This window comes from Miniopterus natalensis, chromosome X (genome assembly GCF_054644295.1).
Source record: "Miniopterus natalensis isolate mMinNat1 chromosome X, mMinNat1.hap1, whole genome shotgun sequence".
Taxonomy (NCBI): Eukaryota; Metazoa; Chordata; class Mammalia; order Chiroptera; family Miniopteridae; genus Miniopterus; species Miniopterus natalensis.
Window position 1 is genome coordinate 44,123,636 of NC_142103.1, and position 23,796 is coordinate 44,147,431.

At 32.9% G+C, this 23,796-nt stretch overlaps 1 protein-coding gene across 1 annotated transcript in view; it reads right to left on the reverse strand.

Moving 5' to 3' along the window:
• Window positions 1-23,796, reverse strand: part of LOC107530620 (uncharacterized) — a 307,335-nt gene that overhangs the window by 222,570 nt on the left and 60,969 nt on the right. Inside the window, exon 3 of the mRNA XM_087813362.1 lies at window positions 17,527-17,568. Within this exon, the coding sequence (XP_087669488.1) occupies window positions 17,527-17,568 (42 nt within the window). The remainder of the gene's footprint in view (window positions 1-17,526; window positions 17,569-23,796) is intronic.

A 23,796-nucleotide genomic window follows, 5' to 3' on the forward strand; every position in this document is an offset into this window, starting at 1 on the left:
ATATATTATTGGCAAATATGTTCTCTGATACAGTGGGTTCCCTTTTCACTTTGATGCTGGCTTCCTTTGCTGTGCAGAAGCTTTTTAGTTTAATATAGTCCCATTTGTATATCTTTGTTTGTTTCTCTTGCCCTAGGAGATGTATCTGTGAATATTCTGCTATGTGAGATGTCTGATATTTTGTTGCCTGTGTTTTGTTCTAGGATTTTTATGGTTTCACAACTTACATTTAAGTCTTTTATACATTTTGAGTATATTCTTGTATATAGTGTGAGTTGGTGGTCAAGTTTCATTTTTTGCATGTACTTCTCCAATTTTTCCAGCACCACTTATTGAAGAGATTGTCTTTACTCCATTGTATGCATTTGCCTCCATTGTCCAATATTAATTGAGCATAGTCGTTTGAGTCATTTCTGGGTTCTCTGTATTGTTCCATTGATCTATAAGTCTGCTCTTGTGCCAGTACTAGGCACTTTTGGTTACAGTGGCTTTGTAGTATAATTTTATATCAGTATTGTGATCCCTCCAACTTTGTTATTCCTTCTCAAGATTGCTGTGGCTATTTCGGGTCTTTTTTTGTTGCATACAAAATTTTGGAGTGTTTGTTCTAGATCTGTGAAATATGATGTTGGTATTTTAATAGGGATTGCATTGAATCCATAGATTACTTTGGGTACTATGGATATTTTAATGATGTTAATTCTACCAATTCATGAACATAATATATTCTTCTACTTGTTTATATCTTTTTCTATCTCTTTTCTCATTGCCCTGTAGTCCTGTAGTTTTCTTAGTACATGTCTTTTAGCTCCTTGGTTTATTCCTAAGTATCGTAATTTTTGTTTGCTATGGTAAATGGGATTTTTAAAAAATTTCTCTTTCTGAGATGCCATTGTTGGTATATAAAAATGCCATCGATTTCTGGGTGTTAATTTTGTATCTTGCTACATTGCTTCATTTATTACATCTAGTAATTTTTTGGTGGAGTCCTTAGGGTTTTCTATGTACAATATTATGTCATCTACAAAAAAGTCAGTTTTACTTCCTCCTTTCCAATTTGGATGCCTTTCTTTTTTCTTCTTCTTGTCTGATCACTGTGGCTAGTACTATGTTAAATAAGAGTGGTGAAAGTGATCAACCCAGTCTTGTTCCTGTTCTTAGGGGAAATGGTTTTAGTTGTTGTCGATGTAGTATAATGCTGGCTATAGGTTTGTCACAAATAGCCTTTATTATGTTGAGATATGATCCCTCTATTCCCATTTTGCTGAGAGTTTTCAGCAAAAATGAGTGTTGGATTTTGTCCAATGCTTTTCCAGCATTTATTGATATGATTATGTGATTTTTGTCTTTCAATTTGTTTACGTGATGTATCACGTTTGTTAATTTGCAAATATTGTACCAGCCTTGCATGCCTAGAATAAATCCTACTTGGTTGCGATGTATGATATTTTTAATATATTGCTGGGTCAGATTTCTAATATTTTGTTGAGGATTTTAGCATCTATTTTCATCAGGGATATTGGCCTGTAATTCTCTTTCTTTGTGGTGTCTTTATCTGGTTTTGGCATGAGGATAAAGCTGGCCTCATAAAAAGAGTTTGGAAATGTTCCTTCCGTTTGGATTTTTTGGAATAGTTTGAGGAGAATAGGTAAATTGCCCTGTAGTCCTGTAGTTTGGTAAACCTTTGAATGTTTGGTAAAACTCCCCTGTGAAGCCAACCAGACCAGTGCTTTTGTTTGCTGAGAGCTTTTTAATTACTGCTTCAATTTTTTCAGTTGTTGATTTAGTAGGGTTTTCTGATTCTTTCTGACTCAGTTTTGGAAAATTGGATTTTTCTAGGAATTTGACCATTTCATCCAGGTTGTCCAGCTTGTTGGCAAATAGTTGATTATAGCATTTGCTTACAATCTTTTGTAATTTTCTGGTGTCAGTTGTTACTTTACCATTTTGTTTCTGATTTTATTTATTTCAGTCCTCTCTCTTTATTTCTTGATAAGTCTGGCTAAAGGTTCATCAATCTCGTTTATCTTTCCAAAAAAGCAGTTCTTGGATGCATTGATCTTTTGTATTATTTTTTAGTCTCTATATATTTATGTCTGTATCTGTATCTCTCATCTATAGTAGAATGTTATTCAGTAATAAAAAGAGGGAAATCCTGCCATTTGCAACACCATGAAGACATGTTATAATAAGTGAAATAAGTCAGAAAGAGAAAGACAAATACTGTATAATCTCACTTATATGTGGAATCTAGAAAAGCCAAACTCATAAGGACAGAGAGTAGATTAGCAGTTGTCAGGGCTAAAGGATAGGAGAAATGAGATGTTGGTCAAAGGGAACAAACTTCCAGTTGTAAGAAGAATACATTCTGGGGTTCTAATGTGCAGCATGGTGACTCCAGTTAACAATAATGTATTGTATACTTGAAAGTCGCTTAGAGAATAGATCTTAAATATTCTCAGCATAACAACAAAATAATCACATCAAGTTAATAATCTGTTAGATAAACTTATTGTAAATGTTTTACAATATATACCTGTAACAAATCATCATATTGCATACCTTGCATACCTTGCATACCTTAAACTCAAAAAATGTTATATGTCAATTATATCTGAACAAATCTGGTCAAAAAACAAAAGTTTTTTTGTTTCAAAGGACATTTTAAGAAATTGAAAAGACATTCCACACAATGAGGAAAATATTTGCAAATTATATCCAAAATAAATAACTTGTGTCCAAAATATAAAAAGACTATAACAAATCAATAAGAAAAAGATGAATAATCTCACTGAAAATGGCCAAAGAATTTGAATGGATATATCTTCAAGAAACATAAACAAGTATCAAACAAACATCTGAACAATGCCCAACATCATTAGTCATTAAGGAAGTACAAATCAAAATCACAATAAGATATCACTTCATATTACTAAGATGACTATAACAAAAGATGCACAATCACAATTGTTAGCAAGAATGTAGAGATTGGAGCCCTCATACATTTCTGGTGGGAAAGTGAAATGATGCAATTACTTTAGCAATCAGTTTATTAGCTCCTCAGAATATTAAACATAGATTCCCCACTTGACACAGCAATTCACTTCTAGGTACCTACCCAAGAGAAATGAAAACATATGTGCACCCAAAATATTGTATATGAATGTTCATGGCAGCATTATTCTCAATAGCTAAAAAATTTAAACAATCAAAATCTCCATCAACTGATGGATGGACAAAGAAAATGAGGTATCACCCTGGCCGGCTGGCTCTGCTGAGCGTCATCTGGTGAACCAAAAGGTTGCTGGTTTGATTCCAGGTCAGGGCACATGCCCAGGTTGTGGGCTCGATCCCCTGTAGGGGAGTGCAGGAGGCAGTCCATTGATGTTTAACTCTCACATTGATATTTTTCTCTCTCTCCCTTCCTCTTTCTTTAAAAATCAATAAAAAAATCTTTAAAAAGTTAAGAACACTAAAGAAAAGAAAATGAGATATGTCCATACTTTATACAATGGAATATTACTTAGTAATAAAAAGAATGAAGAACTAGTTCATACTACAATATGAATGAACCTTGAAAACATTATGCTGAGTAAAAAAAGCTATTCACAAAATGCCACATATCAGTATGTGCTATTTTGCCACATATTAGTTATGGTGTTTGATTTTGGGGTGATAAAAATGTTTAAAAATTATATTGTTGCATAGCTCTGTGTATATACTGAAACCCACTAAATATTACACTTCAAATAGATAACTTTTATATGTAATGTATATCTCAATAAAACTGTTAAAACAAAAAATTTAAAAGTAATAAAATATTTTTTCTTATGTGAAAAAAGAAAAATTTAAAAGAAAATATGAATGAAAATGAAGCTATATATTGCCTCTCATAACAACAACCTTTAAATATTGCACAAAGATATTTAATTTCTCCATTACATAACAGCTACTAATTTCAGATAATGGGTACTACTGGCCCAATTATATTTCCTTCTATGGTAATCGTGATTTATTAATCATGTCACTCAGATGGCATCTTAATTTCTAAAGACATCATCACTTATTATGTGCCACAAGCATGTCACACTACTATTAAAACCTTCAGCTTTGAAAATAACCTGATCATTAAATATATTCAATGCACAACAAAATCAGTTTCATTCCAATCTTCCTGTAAACATCTGAAAAAACACTGAATAACATTATGTTGTAATAGTGCCTATTGAATACTGAAAATAATGTACTGCCTTTTGTTACTCTGAACATAATTCTGAAGGTGCAATTTTAGCACCCGTATTTTTAATCAAAGATAAAAGTACACTTTAAACTAAAGAACTAGTTGACTTAGAGTATTTTATTGCAAAATTCCATGAAATAGCACATTGCTCAACATATTTTAAATAAAAATTCATTTCCCAGTGTTTTATTCTCCTAAAGCTTTCATGAACTAAACCACCTTAATAAGTTAGCATCTGCTGAAGTATAAATATTTATAAAAACCTGGAAAAATTATATACTTTGATATTATCTTCTAATTACTAAAAATCTCTACCCACTGTAGCAATTTTTCTCTGTTATATTTCACTCTAATTGTTCCTCCACATTCATATAAATTCTCTCAAATCTAACATTTTCTGATTTAGATAAAGGATATCACATCAATTTGGGTTATGAGGCAGAACAAACGCCAAACTAACAATCAGACTAATCTTTAAAAGTGTAACCGAATCAAATGAGTAAGACTGCTATAAATAAAGAGGAAAGGAGAACATAGTGACTAAAAGCACAGACTCTGAAGACAGGTTGTTCCAAAATTACTGGCAGTGTGACCTTGGCAAAGTTAACTAATCTCTGTACCTCACGACCTTCATCTGTAAAATGGAAATAATTATAAACATTTATCTCATAGAATTTTGGTCAAGATTAAATGAGTAAATGTATGTGGACAGTGATTAGAATAGTGTGTGTCATGTGGTAAGTGCTATATAATTATTAGCTGTTACTATCTCTAAGTAAAGCACTCTCAGTGCAGCTTTTGAGAACTAATACATGCATTTGCTGTTGTCCAGCTTTTCATTGGAATCTGAACTTTACTTGGAATTACTCCGCCCCAAATTATTCTCAAACAAAAGGTGAACATTGATTATCCTTTTTGTTTATGCCTCCTTCTTGTTCCAAGTGACAAAAACTGTCAGATAAGTTATTATCCAGCTGCATTTTTCAACCAATTCATGGTGCAGGTGTGGCCACTATCTCTTACAATAAGAAAGATAAATTATTTGTTTACTCTCAAGAGTAAGACTTTAGGAAAAGAAATAAATGTTACTGATTAAATATGATCAAAGCATAATATTTACTTAGGCCATACAGTATTAAGGAGACTAGATAACATGAATTACACAAATTTTAAAAATACCAGACACCACCTACAAAATGTTAGTCACATAAACACAAGGTTTTTAGCTTTTAGAAATTATGATGCATACATAGAAGGTCTTTGGGAACTAATAATTTATTTACCCTATGAATAATATAGGTAGTATGCTTTGATGATGATTAAAGAGCAATAAGCTCCTTCCTCATCTACCAAGGAGCTGGGAAATTACAGCATAAAGGAGGAAAACAACTTTCCAGTTTTGGCAGAAACCTCACCTCATAGTGTTTCTTCCACTATACTTTTTTTTTCTTCCCCATACTAGGCACTATTACAAAATAGACTAAAACCTCAGGATTGGCTTTGGGCTATACCTGTCTCCTGCCTCCTCCTCTGCTCCACTGTACTTCAAGTCCAAACAAACAAACAAACAAACAAACAAACAATGTAAGAAAAAGTCTTGTTTGTATGGTACTGATAATTCTGCAGGAAATAATGTGTTAATGCACTACCATTCACTGTATAACGAGTTAACATGTATAGTTTCAACTGGGTCTTTCTAAAGATCTAATATTTGAATTCAGGTATGTAATTTTGGAGATAGAAATTTTATTTACTATCTCACTTCAGGACTTAATATAAATCTCCAGTAATAAAACAGCGGGGTACTGGCATAAAAACTTACTAATAGGCAGTGAAATAATATATTGCCCAGAAACAATCTTCATTTACACAGTCATTAAATTTTTGATAAAGATATGAAGACAATCCAATCTAAAAAGCACACTTTTTTCCATAATGGTACTAAAACAACTAATATCCATGGGAAACACAATAATCTGTAACCCCTATATTAAACCATACAGAAAAATATTTTGAAATGGATCATGAATCTAAATGTAAGAACTAAGATTACAAAGCACCTAGAGGAAGGTGAAAGACTATCTTCACAACTTAGGGTAAGCAAAGTTTTTCTAGACATGACAGGAAAAGAATCATCAAATTAGACTTCATCAAAGTAAAAACTATTGCTCAACAAAAGACTCCATTGAGAAAATGAATAGGCAAAGCTACACTGGGAGAAAATACTCATGTCTGACAAAAGACTGATATCCAGGTTACGTAAAGAACACCGATAACTCAATAATAAAAATATACAAATAACTATTTTTTTTAAAAAAATGGGCAAAATTTTGAGCAGACATTATACACACAAAGGAGATATATGACAGAACAAAAAAAGAAAACCATGTTAATAAGTGCTTAACAAAAATCTGTTAACACCAAAATGCAAATAAAAGCCACAATAGATACCACTGCACACCCACCAGAATGGCTAAAATTGAAAAGTCTTAGAATACCAACTTTTCTTGAGGATATGGAGCAATGGAGATTTTTTTACAGTTTTATTGTGGTATAAAATGATATAATTGCTTTGGGAAAAGTTCTGGACATTTCTTAGAAAGCTAATCATGTGCCTTCCCCAGCAACCGCATTCCTAGGTATTTGCAAGGAGAAATAAAAACATATGTCCACATATGGATGCTAAATAAAGAACTTGAAAGAGAACAACAAAGAAAGCCCAGAGTGAGAAGAAAGGAAATAGTAAAGATCAGAGCAGAAATAAATGAAAGAGTTCAAAATATACAAAAGATCATTGAAACTAAGAGCTGGTTCTTTGAAAAGATAAAAAAGATTGACAAACCTTTAACCAGACTCATCAAGAAAAAGAGACCCCAAAAAATAAAATCAGAAATGAAAGAGGAGAACAACAGACACCAGAGAAGTACAAAGGATTCTAAGAAAATATTATGAACAACTCTATGCTAACAAATTGAACAATCTGAAAGAAATGGATACATTCCTAGAAACATACAACCTTCCGAAACTAAATCAGGAAGAATCAGAGAATCAAAATAAACATGTTACAACCAGTGAAACTGAAGCAGTAATTTAAAAAATCCAAACAAACAAAAGTCCTGGACCTGATGACTTTACAGGTGAATTTTACCAAACATTCAAAGAAGAACTAACACCTATCTTTAGCAAACAATTCCCAAAAATTCAAGAGGAGGGAAGACTCCCAAGTTCATTTTAAGAGACCAGTATTATCCTAATTCCATAACCAGATAAAGACATGACAAAGAAAGAAAATTATAGGCCAATATCCCCAATGAACATAGATGCTAAAATCCTCAACTAAATATTAGCAAAATGAATCCAGCAATACATTAAAAAGATGATACATCATCATTAAGTGAGATTTATTATGGGGATGCAAGGTTGTAAAAATATCTGCAAATCAATAAATGAGATACACCACATAAACAAATTGAAAGGTAAAAACCACATGATCATATCAATAGATGCAGAAAAAGCATTTGATAAAACCCAGCACCCATTTATTATAAAAACTCTCAGCCAAGTGGGAATAGAGAGAACAAATCTCAATGTAATAAAGGCCATATATGGCAAACATCATACTCAGTGGGTGAAAACAACAAGCATTCTCCTTAAGAACAGGAACAAACAGGGATGTCAGCTTTCACCACTCTTATTCAACAAAATAAGAGAAGCCCTAGCAACAGCAATCAGACAGAAAGACATAAAAGTCATCCTAATTGGAAAGGAAGAAAACTGCTATTATTTGCAGATGACATGATATTGTATATAGAGAACCCTAAAGACCACCAAAAGACTGCTAAAGCTGATACATGAAGTAGCAGGATACAAAATAAATGTCCAGAAGTCAGTTGCATTTTTATACACCAATAATGAAGTACCAGAAAGAGAAACTGTAAAAGCAATCCCATTCACAATTGCTTCAAAAAGAAAAAAATTCTAGGAATAAATTTAACTAATAGTTGATATGTCACTGATAGCATTTCTATGTTTGAATATAGCACAACATTGAAACTTCTAATTCTAAAATTAAACCAGCAGCCTATTACAAACGCATTCTTTGATTGGGTCATAGGTTACAAACTTACTAAATTCAGGGAAGACAACCAGTTTTAGAAAACTTCTGAGTCTGTGGAACATTGTTGATTAATTAATATTGTACCGTATGAATTAAGTGATTCTTTAACTCTTTATATTTTGAAGTTAAAATATGGACATTATGTCAGCAAAATAACAATATTTTTCCCTGTGCTTTTAATGTATCTCTTTACATAATCTGAGAAGATGATTCAAGCTTCTAGAGGGAAATAGCTGAGGGAAAGGGGTAACATCTTGGAATGAAGCTTTTCCTTATGGCAATGGTTTAATTACAGATTAAAAAATTAGAATACCAGTATACTGCTGGTGGAAATGTAGACTGGTGCAGCCACTATGGAAAACAGTATGTGGGATCCTCAAAAAATTAAAACTGGAACTGCATTTTGAACCAGTGATACCACTTCCAGGAATATATCTTAAGAAACTTGAAACACTCATCAGAAAGAACTTATGCACCCTTATGTTCATGGCAGCACAATTTACAGTAGCTAAGATCTGGAAACAGCCCAAGTGCCCATCAGTAGATAAGTGGGTAAAAAAGCTGTGGGACATTTACACCATGGAATACCATGCAGCTATAAAGAAGAAGGGTCTCGTACAGCATGGATGGACCTGGAGAATATTTTTCTAAATGAAATAAGCCAATCAGATAAAGACAAATATCACATGATCTCACTTATAATTGGAATCTAAAGAATAAACTGATAAACAAAATAGATCCAGTAACATAGAAGCATGGATCATACTGATGAATCTCAGAGGGAAGGTGGGGAGAGATTAATCAAAGAATTTATATGCATAAATGCATAACCCATGGACACAGACAATAGTGTGGTGAAGGCCTGGGGCGGGGGGTGTGCGTGTGTGTGTGCTGGTTAGAAAGTGTCAATGGGGGAAAAAAGGGGAAATCTGTAATACTTTCAACAATAAAGGTAAATTTTTAAAAGTTAGATGAAAATATCAGAGGATTTAAGTGTAGAGCACTCATATCTACATTTCAAGAAATCACCATTGTAACTTGATAATATATGAGTTATTTTATGTAAGCATCATTGCAAGGCAAGATGTAGAAGCTCACCTAGGTTTATTATTGTACATGAGAGTAAGTGCCTATCTCAGTTATTCTTTTTCATTTCCAATATAAAGTTTTCTGAATGTACAGGAAGAGTTTATCACTTAGGATATAAATTTTTTTTAGGGTTTGGGGGGAAGGGCTCTGTCAAGAAATGAACTATAAACAAAGATTGTCTTGATTTGATTTGAAACAAAACTTGAAGATATTCTTGAACTAACTTGGAAAAATAAAATGGCTATTCTTTTAAAAAGATGTTATTAATATATTTTTGACAAGATATGAATTAAGTTTATTTTATACAAACTGTTATTGATGAGGACATGGGTAATACCTTCATTTTCTGAAAAGTAATCTGTACATGGGAGAGGGGATAATAAATATTATTTCTAACCCCTCCTCCCCCCAAAAAAGAAAAATACCTAGGAATAAATTTAACCAAGGATGTAAATTACCTGTACTTGGAAAGTTATAAGACACTGAAGAAAGAAACTGAGGAAGATAAAAGTAAGTGGAAGCATATTCTGTGTTCATGAATAGGAAGACTTAACATTAAAATGTTCATACTCTCCAAAGCAATTGACAAATTAATTCAAAACAATTCATATCAAGATATCAATGGAATATTTCACGGAACTAGAACAAATGTTTCAAAAATTTGTATGGAACCAAAAAAAAAAAAATCCAGAATAGCAATAGTGATCTTGAGAAAGAAGACCATAGTTGGAGGAATCACCCTTTCTGATATCAAACTATACTACAAGGTCATAGTAATCAAAACAGCATGGTACTGGTATAAAAAAAGACATATAGATCAATGGAACAGAATAGAGACCCCAGAAATAAATCCATGTCTTTATAGTCAATATTTGACAAAGGAGGCAAAAACATACAATGGATTAAAGACAGTCTATTCAATAAGTGGTATTGGGAAACTTGGACAGGTACATGCAAAAAAAGGAAACTAGACCACCTTCTTACACCGCACACAAGAATAAATGAAAAATATATTAAAGACTTAAATGTTAGACTTAAAACCATAAAAATCCTGGAAGAAAACATAGGCAATATAACATCAGATATTTCTCATAGCAATATTTTTTTTTGATATATCTCTTTGGGCAAGGGAAACAAAAGAAAAAAATAAACAAATGAGACTACATCAAACCAAAGAGTTTTTGCACAGCAAAGGAAATCATCAGTAAAATAAAAAGACAAACTACTGAATGGGAGAACATATTCACCAGTGATACATCTGACAAGGGGTTAATGTCCAAAACTTATAAGGAACTTATAAAGTTCAACACCAAAAAAATTCCAAAACAATCCAACTAAAAAATGGGCAAAAGACCTTAATAGATACTTCTCCAAAGAGGACATACAGATGGTCAATAGACATATCAAAGGATGCTCAATGTCACTAATCAGCAGAGAAATGCAAATTAAAACCACAGTGGGATATTAACCTCACACCTGTCAGAATGGTTTTCATCAATAAATCAACAAACAAGTGTTGGCGAGGATGTGGAGAAAAGGGAACCCTGGTGCATTGCTGGTAAGAATGTAGACTGGTGCAGCCACCGTGGAAAGCAGCATGGACTTACCTCAAAGAATTAAAAATGGAACTTCCTTATTACCCAGTGATTCCTTTTCTGGGAATTTATCTGAAGAAACCCAAAATACTAATTCCAAAAAATATATGTATCCCTATGTTCATTGCAGCATTATTTACAATAGCTAAGATCTGAAAGCAGCCCAAGTGTCCATTAGTAGATGAATGGTTAAAAAAGCTGTGGTACATTTATACAATGGAATACTACCTCACCATAAATAGGAAGAAAATTTTACTCTTTGTAATAGCATGGATGGGCCTGGAGAACATTATGCTAAGTGAAATAAACCAGTCAGAGAAAGAGAAGTACCAAAAGATTTCACTGATATGTGGAATTTATGAACCAACTGAACTACCAAGCAAAAAAGAGACCGACTCATAGATAAGGAGCAGACAGACAGCTTAGCGGGTTGGGGGTTTTTGGTGCACTGAGGGATTGAGCAAAAAAACACAAAGAGAGAACTCATGGACAGAGACAACAGTGTGGTGATCTGGGGGGTAGAGGAGGATGAGTAGATGTTGAAGAGGGCACAGAGGGGATAAATGGTGATAGAAAAATAAAATAAAAAACAACATATGTCTACAAAAAGACTAAGAAATATTCGATGGAAATAGGATTTTTAGGTCAGCCAAAATACTCTATGATACTATAATGATGGATATACATCATTGTACATTTGTTCAAACCCATAGAACATACAACAGCAAGTCTAATCCCATAATATAAACTATGGACTTTGGATGACTCAGATGTGTCAATGTAGGTTCACCAATTATAAGAAATATACCACTGTGGTGGGGTCAGTGATAATGGGGTAGGCTATGCATGTGTGGGGGTATGAAGTATATGGGAAATTTCTGTATCTTCCTTTAAAGTTTGTTATGAACCTGAAATTGCTCTAAAAATGGTTTCTAAATATCCTTCCATGATATATACTTATAGAAACTTTATTCATAATAGCTTTAACTGGGAATAATAGGAATCTCCATCCACAGTAGAAAAGATAAATTGTGGTATATTTATACAATAGAATGTTACATAAAATATAAAAATTAAAATTAACTGATATAAAAATTGATATAAAAATTTGCTAAGTGAGAATGTCCTTACATAAAACAGGTATAGTGTGTGACTTCATTTCTATAATTTTTAGAATTCTCATAATCAATCTAAGGAGGAAGAAAATCAGAACTGTGGTTACCTCCTAGTGAGGGGGTGGGAAATAGGAGTAGAGACATCAGGTGTGACTCAGAATGAACATGAGGGAAATTCCCAGATGAGGTTAATGTTCTATATCTTCATTGGGTTTTGGGTTAAACAAGTGTTTGCATTTGTCAAAACTCGCAGGACACACTTAGTATTTGTGCATTTCATTTTTGTAAATTTTACTTGTAAAATTGAACTGAAAATCAATATTGAAGTTCCATTTATAATATGTATGTTTGAAGCATTTGGGATGAAGTGTACTGATTTCTGCAACTGACCTGGCAGTGAATCATAAAAAATAAGATGCATTGGTGGGTAAACAGAGGGATGGATAGAGAGATGATGAATGTTTGACAAAGCAAATACAGTAAAATGTTATATGTCAAATCTAGGTGGTGTGGATATGGGGGTTTACTGTATAATAATTTCAATTTTCCTATATGTTTGAAAATTTAAATAAATCAAATGTTGAGGGGAGAAAACTTAAGTCTTTACAGTGGCCCAGCACCTATATAATCTGCCCTAACCATTTGCTCCAAGACCTCAGCTTTGTTTATTGCACCCCATTCCCTCTCCCCTTGATATCTCACTCCAGCCACCCTGGCCTTCTGGTTATTCTTGTAATACTGTACATCACACAGGCACCTCCCTCATATGCTTTGCTTTTTTATATCCTCCACTTAGAGTACACTTCTCCCAGATAGCCACATGGTTCAAGGCCTGATCCCTCATGTTCTTCAGGTTTTTGCTCAATTCACCTTTTCATGGAGGCCTTCCATAATATTTAATCTTGCTTCTTAGCACTTGATCCTATCTCCTCACTTTATTTCTCTCTATAAGACTTATAACCAATTGATATACTATATATTTCACTGATTTATTTGTTGATTCAAATTTGATGAGGACAGGGCTATGTGCCTATTTTGTTCCTAGTATACTGAACAGTGCATAGCACATAATGTGTGCTCAGTAATTATCAACTAAGAGAATGAATTAGAGTTGTAAATGAGTTGGATATGTGGTAACGATGAAACTTAATAGGGGCAAACATATAACTTTTAAAAAACAAACACTAAAATATATGAAAGGGAGAATTTACAGTGGCTGTGGGAAAATGACTAAGGAATTTTAGTTAAATTAAATATTAACATAAGTAAAATAGAAAAGTTTGTCTGCATATAGTAAATGTTATGAACATATATTCTATTCTTTTTTATTATTTGAGGAAGCAGCACAATCTTTGTCACCTTGCGATGGGGATATCAAAATGAAACAATACAAAAATGAATTATATCTTAAGCATCATTAATACTAGTATAGCATTTGGAACAAAAGAAGTGACAGACTAATTCTCTCTACTGGCTGTTATAGTTCTGAGTACCAGTAAGTTCTGAGTACTTCATGAAAAAGTGTCATGGATACCTTGTACCATATTAACACCAGAGCAACCATAATGGTAAGGGGACCTGAGAATGTTTATCTGCGGAAGACAATATCTCTGTATTAAAATATATGAAAAGCAGTCATGTGTAAGAATAATTAAGTTAGTTCTGTCAACATCTGGGAGTTGAAGTAAGAATGATGAGGGGGCACTATAGAATGGCAGGTTTTATGTCATTCTAAGAGAGGACCTTCCAAAACTAAGAGCTGTTTATGATGAGTTTCCCAGGTAAATAGAACTGCAGGTATATGAGCATAGGTTGTACAGATATGTGGTATTAAAAAAAGAGCATCGCTTTTGGTGTATCAATAACTTCAATACAAATCCCATATGTGCAACTTATTAGTTGTATGATCTTGAGCAAGTGACTTAGAGTCTATCAGTCTCAGCTTCCTTATCTGTAAAATGTATTTCATATCACAGGGATTATGATAATAAAATGAAATTAAATGATTGTTAAGTGACAAATACAGCACTTGGCATATGTTAGGCCTAGTTTAATGTATAAGAGGTTATTCAAATACTAGAGTAATGGTTGGACTGAAACTAAAGTGCGTTCCAAGTTTAAGAATATATGATTTGATGATATTACTCATTTTACTTGAGGTATATCAAAAATTGGATCCCAGAACTGACACCTGACCAATATATAAGGAATGTATGCTATTCTGAGGAGGGTCAAATATTAGTATCAAATATTAGGTGCTTAGAAGTCTTAAAACAGATTGCCCTGTAGAGAAAGACAAGAATAATTTTTGCTTTTTTCTGCATGTCCATTCATCACTTTAATGTCAATATAATTTCTGATAAAAAAGCATGTCTTAGAGAGAAGACATAGTTATCATTGTTAATCATGAGCAGTGTGAATAAAGATACATAAAAATCCCTTAGACATTAGGTGTTTTTTTAAATTAGTTTCTAAAGGCTGTAATGTTTTAACATTATATACATTCTCAAAGTCTATGAACATTTCCTGTATTTCACATCAATACTTTGCTTTCAGGTTCCATATGGAGCAGTGAGAGGAAAACAGCAAAAGAAAATAGAAATAGTAAGGAAGAAAAAATCTTAAGAATAAAGAAAAATAAAATGGAAGGGTAGGGGCAAGGAATGTTTGGAGAAAACAGGGTGAAAAATAAAATATTAGGTAACAGATAATGTATGCTTATTAAATTATCAGTAAGAAAAACATTTAAAATGTATTTCTCTACATTTAAAAAGCAATATATATCAGAAACCTCAAAGTGTATTCAATTTATATAACATATAGTCATTACAACCTTCCAGTCTACAAAAGAATAAAAAATGTGATAAAATAGTCTTTTCATGATTTCTAAAATAGAATAATCTCAAACACAAAACCTCCTCTGAGTTGATAATGAGAGAGATGTGATGATGATTTATTCCAGATGCAGAATGCGGAGCCACTTCATTTTTAACTATGCCTTTGGTAGTTACTAGTTTGTTACTGAGTTAAATTCAGTTTATTCTTAACTAAAACAAATGGTTCAAGAGCAAATTTTCCTACCCCTAGGAAAACTGTCAAGTAGTCTGTTTTTCCTCCTGTTCCGTTCTTCTCCAGTTCACCATCTCTGAATTGAATGTCCTCAGGCTTTATTTAAACTGCCCTTATCGAAACCTTTTTTCAGAAAGAACCCAAAAACCTTTCTTGTACTTAAAAAGAAAGCATGAACTGCATTTCCTATGCTGCACTTTACATCCCAATGACTATCTTATAACTACCAATCTGTACTTCTCAAACCCTTCACTTTTTACACCCAGGCCCTCAACCTACTTCCCCTCTGGAAACCATTAGTCTGTTCCTGTACCTAAGACTTTGTTTCTGTTGTTTGTTCATTTGTATTGTTCCTTAGGTTTCACATATAAGTGAAATCATATGGTATTGGTCTTTCTCTGACTGCCTTATTTCTCTTTTTTAAAATTTATCTCTGTTGTTGAAAGTATTACAGATGTCCCCTCTCCCCACGCACTGATCCCCTCCACTCTGCACCCACCCCTCAGGCTTTCCCCATACTACTGTGTATGTCTGTGGGTTATGCATATATGGATATAAGTTTTTTCATTAATCTCTCCCAACCCACTACCTCACCCTGCCTTCCATCTGAGATTCGTCAGTCTGTTCCATGCTTCTATGTCTCTGGATCTATTTTGTTCATCAGTTTATTGTGTTCATTATATTCCACATATAAATGAGATCATGTGATACTTGTCTTTCTCTGAATGGTTTATTTGGCTTAGCATAATACCCTGTATGTCCATCCATGCTCTAGCACATGGTAAGATTTTGTTTTTTTTTTCCTATGGCTATAACTATGTATAGTGTCAGTTGGGTACTGGAAATATCAGAGGGAACACTTTGTAAAGTATATGATTGTCTAACCACTATGAGGTACACCTGAAATTAATATAAAATAATATTGAATGCAAACTCTAATTTAAAAAGAATTAAAAATTTAAAAACATTTAAAAGAAAGCATTAACTTGTTTAACATTTTATGTCCTACAGAGAAATTTTCATTCTGACAAGAAACACAAGACAGAGTAAAAAAAAAAAAAAAAAAAATGACATTCAAACATTAGCAAACTGTAAAAAGGAGCTAGTTTTTAAGGCAGAGGGTTTTTCTTTTTTATTCCAGATATTATATGAAAAATGAAATTAGTATTAGACACTTTATTTTGGCATGAAACAACTGCTAAACACTGGACAAAACAAAACAAAACAAAAAAAAGCTAGCATAGCCAGCGTGGCTCAGCCACTGAGCATTGACCTATGAACCAGGAGATCTCAGTTCAGTTCCCAATCAGGGCACATTCCTGGGTTGTGGGCTCGATCCCCAGCAGGGGTTGTGCAGGAGGCAGCCGATCAATGACTCTCTCTCATCACTGATGTTTCTATCTCTCTCTCTTTCTCCCTTCCTCTCTCTCTCTCTGAAATCAATAAAAATATATATTAAAAAAAACTCCACAAAAAACACAAAAGCTAAAAACTACTCTTAAATCATTTATAGGAGTGTTTGAGCTTCTTAAACTTCCTCAAATGAATACTACATTCACCTAGAAAGGAAGAAATATAGTTCATCAATTCTAATTGTTTCAGCCACATCTAAAATACTTTAGGTAATCTGTAATTCTAAACAGTACTATCAGGTGTTGTTTTTTTTGAAAGGAAGAATATACAGAAGTACCCAAGGCAACACGTTATAGGGTCAAGGTTTCTTTCGTTTGCAATTATATAGAAAAAGTATTTCCCCAACAGTGACATTTTAAGAAGATAAATTTTTCTATACCAATATTTGATATACATAATTTCAAAAAACTTTGTCTTATTAAATGTATTAAGGTCTGTCTGTTGAGTAATTAAAAATTCCAAAGTGTAGTTATAGTTTCTGCCTGAAGAAAGATGCACACAAGCAAATTATTTCTCAAGGAAAGAGTGTTACAAATCAGTAATGTCAATAAAGGAACTATTTATGTTTTTGTTTTAGTATATGCTGAAAAGATACTGCTCATTGTAAATTATACTTTTTCAATTAATTTATGGTTTATTTCTGTCTCACATTTTAGAATATCTTCTATAAGAAACATTTGATGTTTTCCCTTTTTTCAAACAATTTCATTTGTGTGACAGAAAACATAAACCACTCTACGCTTTAAACATTCACTATATATTTATGTCTCTATACTTTTATACAGGATACTAAAGGAAATATGATTATTTAGTATTCTAGCATCAAAAAGTATATAGTATATGTGAAATATTTTATTTTATAAAACAAGATCTTAAAAGACTACTTACCACACCTATTATATCAGATTCCATTTCATTGTTGAGATCAGACTACAAGAGAAGAAAATATAATTATTGCTATAAAATCTGTTATTTCTTTAGGTGCTAGAATATGTATTAAATAATAATACAGTGTGTTTCAAATAATCTATTCATTTCCAAGTTTTAGAAAGGAATCCTTCAGCATTAGTGGGAATAGCATCAATCTGAAAATTTCTGTGTTTTAATAGATGCCTTTTATCTTTTTATGTTTATTGTGATTATGATATATTTTGAGTTATTCTACCATCTTATTTTGTGTTCTATCATATTCCTTTTGGCTCATTTCCTCTGTCTACCCTGCATTCTATTAAAACATATATTTTTTATTATCTTTTTTTCTACTTTACTAGTAAAGACATTACACATCCTGTTTATGTTCCTTTAACATAAAAGGTTTTTTTCTTCACAATTTTATTTTACTTTTCAAAATTTATCTTTATTGTTGACAGTATTACAGATGCCATCCTTTTGCCCCCATTGATGCCCTCCACCTGGAATCTGCCAGCTTCCCCCCCCAGGACTTCTCCACACTATTGTCTGTATCCCTGGGTTATGCATATATGCATATAAGTTCTTTGATTAATCTCTCCCCACCCACTCCCCCACCCCCAACATGTATAGCAGAACTAATCTGTTTAATCAATACCTATATTCTCTTCTGATCAACACAATAACATTAAAACCCTATACTCCAATCTCCTCTCCTTCACATTTTGTGTTATCATTGTCCAATATCTTAGTTCAATCTTTTATTCAACTGACAAAATTAATCTTCTTTAACTACCAAAGCTTATAAAGATAAATGGCATGTTTAATGACTTTTCTGCCCACCACAGTTTCTTTTTAAAAAATTTATTCATTTATTTTATAATAAATAAAATACAAGTACACTAATCAAAATTATATAGTTTGATAATATGTATATTTGTGTTGATACATATATACATATATATATATTTCCATAGTCACACACAAGTAAGAATATGAAAAAATTTCAGCACCCCATAAGGTACTCTCATGCTCTTTCACAGTCTATACTCCAAGTGGTAATCAATTTTCTATCTCATAATCAATTATTTTTGTATGCTTTGAACTTTGTACAAATAAAATACAGTACATATTCTTTTATCTCTGGCTTTTCTTCAATCACCACATTATCTATAAAGAGTCATCCAAGTTGTTTAAATACCACTTAGTTTCAGTTTTACATGATATACCTTTTTCTATCCTTTCAGTTTCAATCTGTGTTCTTATATATAAAGTGTAACTCTAATAAAAATAATTCAAATCTATTTTAATACAGTATTAAAATATTTGTTTTTTAAATTGAGTGTTAAACCATTTACATTTAAAGCAATTGTTGATATAGTTGCATCTATATTATTTTTACAGCATTAGTTTCCTCTTTGTTTAGTCTGTTCTTTATTTATTCCAAATTCTTGCTCTTTTTGGATTACACATTTGCATATTCCACAGTTTTTCATCTATTAGGTTTCAACTTATGTCATATTTCACTATTTTTCCATGGTTTCTCTAGAGCAGGTTTCTGAAGTGTGGTTTAGGAAACTCTGTCTCCAGTGATCTTTCAGGGGATTTATTAGGTCAAAATTATTTTCATAACAACACTAAGAGTATTTGCATTTTTTACTCTCATTTGTGATTAGTATAGTGTATTCCAGAGAGTTATGCCATGTCTTATCACAATATAGTAAATGCAGAAGCAATCTGTCTATCCAAAGAACAAACTGATGATTGCCAGGTGGGAAGGGGGTTGGCGAGAATGGGTAAAAAAGGTGAAAGGAATTAAGAAGTACATATTACCAGTCATAAAAATAGTCACAGGGATGTGAAGTACAGCTTAGGGAATACAGTCAATAATATTGCAATTACATACGGTGTCAGGCTTAATGGGTGGATCATCTTGTAAGTTATAAAAATGTCTAGCTGCTATGCTTTATAGCTGAAACCATGATATTAAAAGTCAACTGTAATTGAAAAATAAATAAATATATAAATAAATAAATAGATTTTAAAAGAGCATAATACCCTCGCCAGTGTGGCTCAGTTAGTTGAGTGTCCTCCCAAGCACTGAGAGGTCACTGGTCCGATTCCCTGTTACGGCACATGCCTGGATTGCAGGCTTGATCCCCAGTAGAGAGTGTGTAGGAGGCAGCCCATTGATGGTTCTCTCTCTTATTGATGTTTCTCTCTCTCTCTCTCCCCCTTCCTCATTCTCTAAAATCAATAAAAAACATTTATAAAAAAGAGCACAAGTGTTGGCAAGGATGTGGATAAGTTGAAAACCTGGTATACTGTTGAAGGGAATGTAAAATAAAGCAGCTTCCATGGAGAACAGTATAGAGTTTCTTCATAATTTAAAACAAGTTGATGATTGTCAAAGGGAAGGAGGCTGAGGAATTGGAACAAAGAAAAGGAAAAAGTGAGGTTATTTGGCATTACTTTCTTTTAGGAAATCAGTGATGCTTCTAGAGATCTCTTTATTTAAAAATTTACCTTTATTGTTGAAAACATTACAGATGTCTCCCTTTTTTCCCCCTTGATCCCTTCTCCCATACTATCTGTTAAATAATGTGCCATAGAATTTTTCCAAGAGCACGCATCAAGATCACTTACCCATAGTGCTTTTTCTCATTTTATTTTGAAAAACTTATTGCTCATTTACAGTTGACATACAGTATTATTATATTTCTTTCAGTTCTATAACATAGAAATTAGATATTTAGATAATTTATGAGGTGCTATCCCTAATAAATGTAGTATCCACCTGACACCATACATATTTAGTAAAATATCATTGATGAAATTCCCTATGTTCTACTTTACATCCTTGTGACTATTTGTATAACTGGCAGTATTTATTTCTTAATCCCTTTCACCTTTTTCATTCACCCACCCAATCCCCTCCAATCTGGAGGCCATCAATCTGTTCTCTGTATCTATGAGTTTCTCTTTTGTTTAGTAGGTTATTTTGTTTCTTAGATTCCACATATAAGTTAAATCGTATGGTATTTTTCTTTCTCTATCTGACTTATTTCACCTAGCATAATGCCCTGTAGATCCATTCAAGTCTCAAATGGCAAGATTTCATTCCTTTTCATGGCTGAATAATTTTCCATTGTATGTACCTCATATTCTTTATCAATGTGTCCAATGACTGAAAACTTGTGTAGTTATTTTGTTTTGTTTTTTTAAATATTTTCTTTATTGTTGAAAGTATTACAGATGTCCTCCCTTTCTTCCCCATTGAACCCCTCCACCAGGCATCCACCCCTGCCCACCCCAGGTCTTCTGCACACTATTGTCTGTGTTCACAGGTCATGTATATATGCATTTAAGTTCTTGATTAATCTCTCCTTCCCAATCCCCACCCTCACCTTCCCTCTGAAATTCGTCTGATTGCTCTGTGGTTCTATTTCTCTGTATCTATCTTGTCCATCAGTTCATTTTGTCCATCAGATTCCACATTTGAGTGAGATCATGTGGTACTTGTCTTTCTCTGATTGGCTTATTTCACTTAAAATAATCCTCTCCAGATCCATCCATGCTGTTCTAAAGGGTAAAAATATCCTTTTTTATAGCTGCATAGTATTCCATGGTATAAATGTACCACAGCATTTTTATCCACTCATCTACTGATGGGAACTTGGGTTGTTTCCAGATCTCAGCTATTCTAAATCATGCTGCTATGGACAAAGGGGTGCATAAATTCTTTCTGACTGGTGTTTTGGGTTTTTTAGGATATATTCCTAGAAGTGGGATCACGGGGACCAATGGCAATTCCATTTTTAATTTTTTGAGGAACATCCATACTGTTTTCCATAGTGGCCACACCAGTCTGCATTCCCACTAGAAGTATATTAGGGTTTCCTTTTCTCCACATCCTCACCAGCACCTGTCATTTGATGATTTGTTGATGGTAGCCATTCTGACAGGTGTGAGGTGATATCTCATTGTTGTTTTAATTTGCATCACTCTGATGAGTAGTGACTTCGAACATTTTTTTATATGTCTCTTGGCCATCTGTATTTCCATTTTGGAGAGGGTGTATTTAGGTCTTTTACCCATACTTTAATTAAATTGTTTGTCTTCTTTTTGTTAAGTTGTATGAGTTCCTTATATATTTTGGAAATTAACCCTTTATCAAATATATCATTGGCAAATATGTTCTCCCATACTGTGGCCTACCTTTTTGTTTTGTTAATGGCTTCTTTCACTGTGCATACGCTTTTAATTTTGATGTATCATTCTTCAACATAAAAAAGGCAATAAATATATGACAAACTTACAGCCAACATCATATGCAATGGGCGAAAACTAAAACCATTTCCCCTAAGAACAGGAACAAGACAGGGATGTCCACTTTTACCACTCTTATTCAACATAGTACTGGAAGTCCTTGCCAAAGCTAACAGACAAAAAGAAACAATAAAAGGAATTCAAATTGGAAAAAAGGCAATAAAACTGCCATTATATGCAGACTACATGATATTGTACATAGAAAACCCTTAGGAGTCCACCAAAAAAACTACTAGGTTTAATAAATGAATTAGGCAAAGTAGCAGGATACAAAATTAACACCCAGAAATCCCTGGCATTTTTATACAGTAATAGTGAGCTCACAGAAAGGGAAACTAAAAAAGCAATATCATTTACCATTGCAACAAAAAAATTAAGATACTTAGTAATAAACCCAGTGAAGGAGATAATAGACTTGTATGTGGAAAACTACAGGACTTTGAAAAAAGAGATAGAGGAAAATATAAAGAACTGGAAGAATATGGTATGTTCATGGGTTGGTAGAATTAACATAATAAAAATGTCTATATTACCCAAACTAATCAATAAATTCAATGCAATTCCCATTAAAATACCAATGGCATACTTCATAGATCTAGAACAAACACTCTAAAAATTTATATAAACCAAAAAAGGCCCTGGATAGCTACGGAAATTCTGAGAAAGAAGGACAAAGTTAGAGAAATCACAATTCCAGATATCAACTTATATGACAAAGCCACTGTAATCAAAATAACCTGGTACTGGCACAAGAACAGACATATAGATCAGTGGAACAAAACAGAGAACCTGGAAATTGACCCAAGCCATTATGCTCAATTAATATTTGACAAAGGAGGCAAGAACATACAATGGAGTAAAGACAGTCTCTTCAATAAAGGGTGTTGGGAAAATTGGACAGGAACATGAAAAAAAATGAAGCTAGACCATTAATTCACACCAAGCACAAGAATAAACTCAAAATGGATATGACTTAAATGTAAGTCGTGAAACCATAAAAATCCTAGAAGAAAATGTAGGCAACATCTCAGACATCTCTCATAGCAATAGGTTTGCTGATACATCTCCTAGGGCAAGGGAAACAAAGGAGAAAATAAACAAGTGGGACTACATCATGTACTACTGATAGGATTATAAATTGGTGAAGCCACCATGCAAAATAGTATGGAGGTTTCTCAAAAACTTAAAAATAGAACTACCATATGACCCAACAATTCTACTTCTTAGTATTTAATAGAAATACAAAAAACTTGTTTATAACTTTAAAAATTCACAATTCTCCCTGTGTGAAACTTAGGACAGCATATGCATATTAATCCAAATCTTTGTGATTGGAGAAGATAGAGTAAAAACAGCTTAAGAGTATATGACCATACATTAAATTCAGAGTCTAATGAATTGAAAAATTTGCATTTAAAATTTTATGTGGACCCACAAAAGACCCTGAATAGTCACAAAAATTTTGAGAAATGCAAACAAAGTTGAAGTACAAGGCTATTGTAATCAAAATAGCATGGTACAGGCATAAAAACAGACACATAAATCAATGAAAAATAATAGTCCCTATATGGTCAATTAATTTATGATAAGGAAAGAACACACAACAGGGTAAAGACAGTCTATTCAATAAATGGTGTTGAGAAAATTAGATATATGCAAAAAATGAAACTACATCACCTTTTTACAACACATACAAGAATAAACTCAAAATAGATTAAACATTTAAATGTAAGGCTTGAAACCAAAAAATCCCCAGGGAAAACATAGGTAGTAAAATCTTGGACATTTCTCATAGCAATGTTTTCTGACATATCTCCTCAAGCAAGAAAAAAATAAACAAATGACCATACAACAAACTAAAAGGTTTTTGCACAACAAAGAAAAATATCAACAAAAGAGAAATACAGCCAGCCAGCGTGG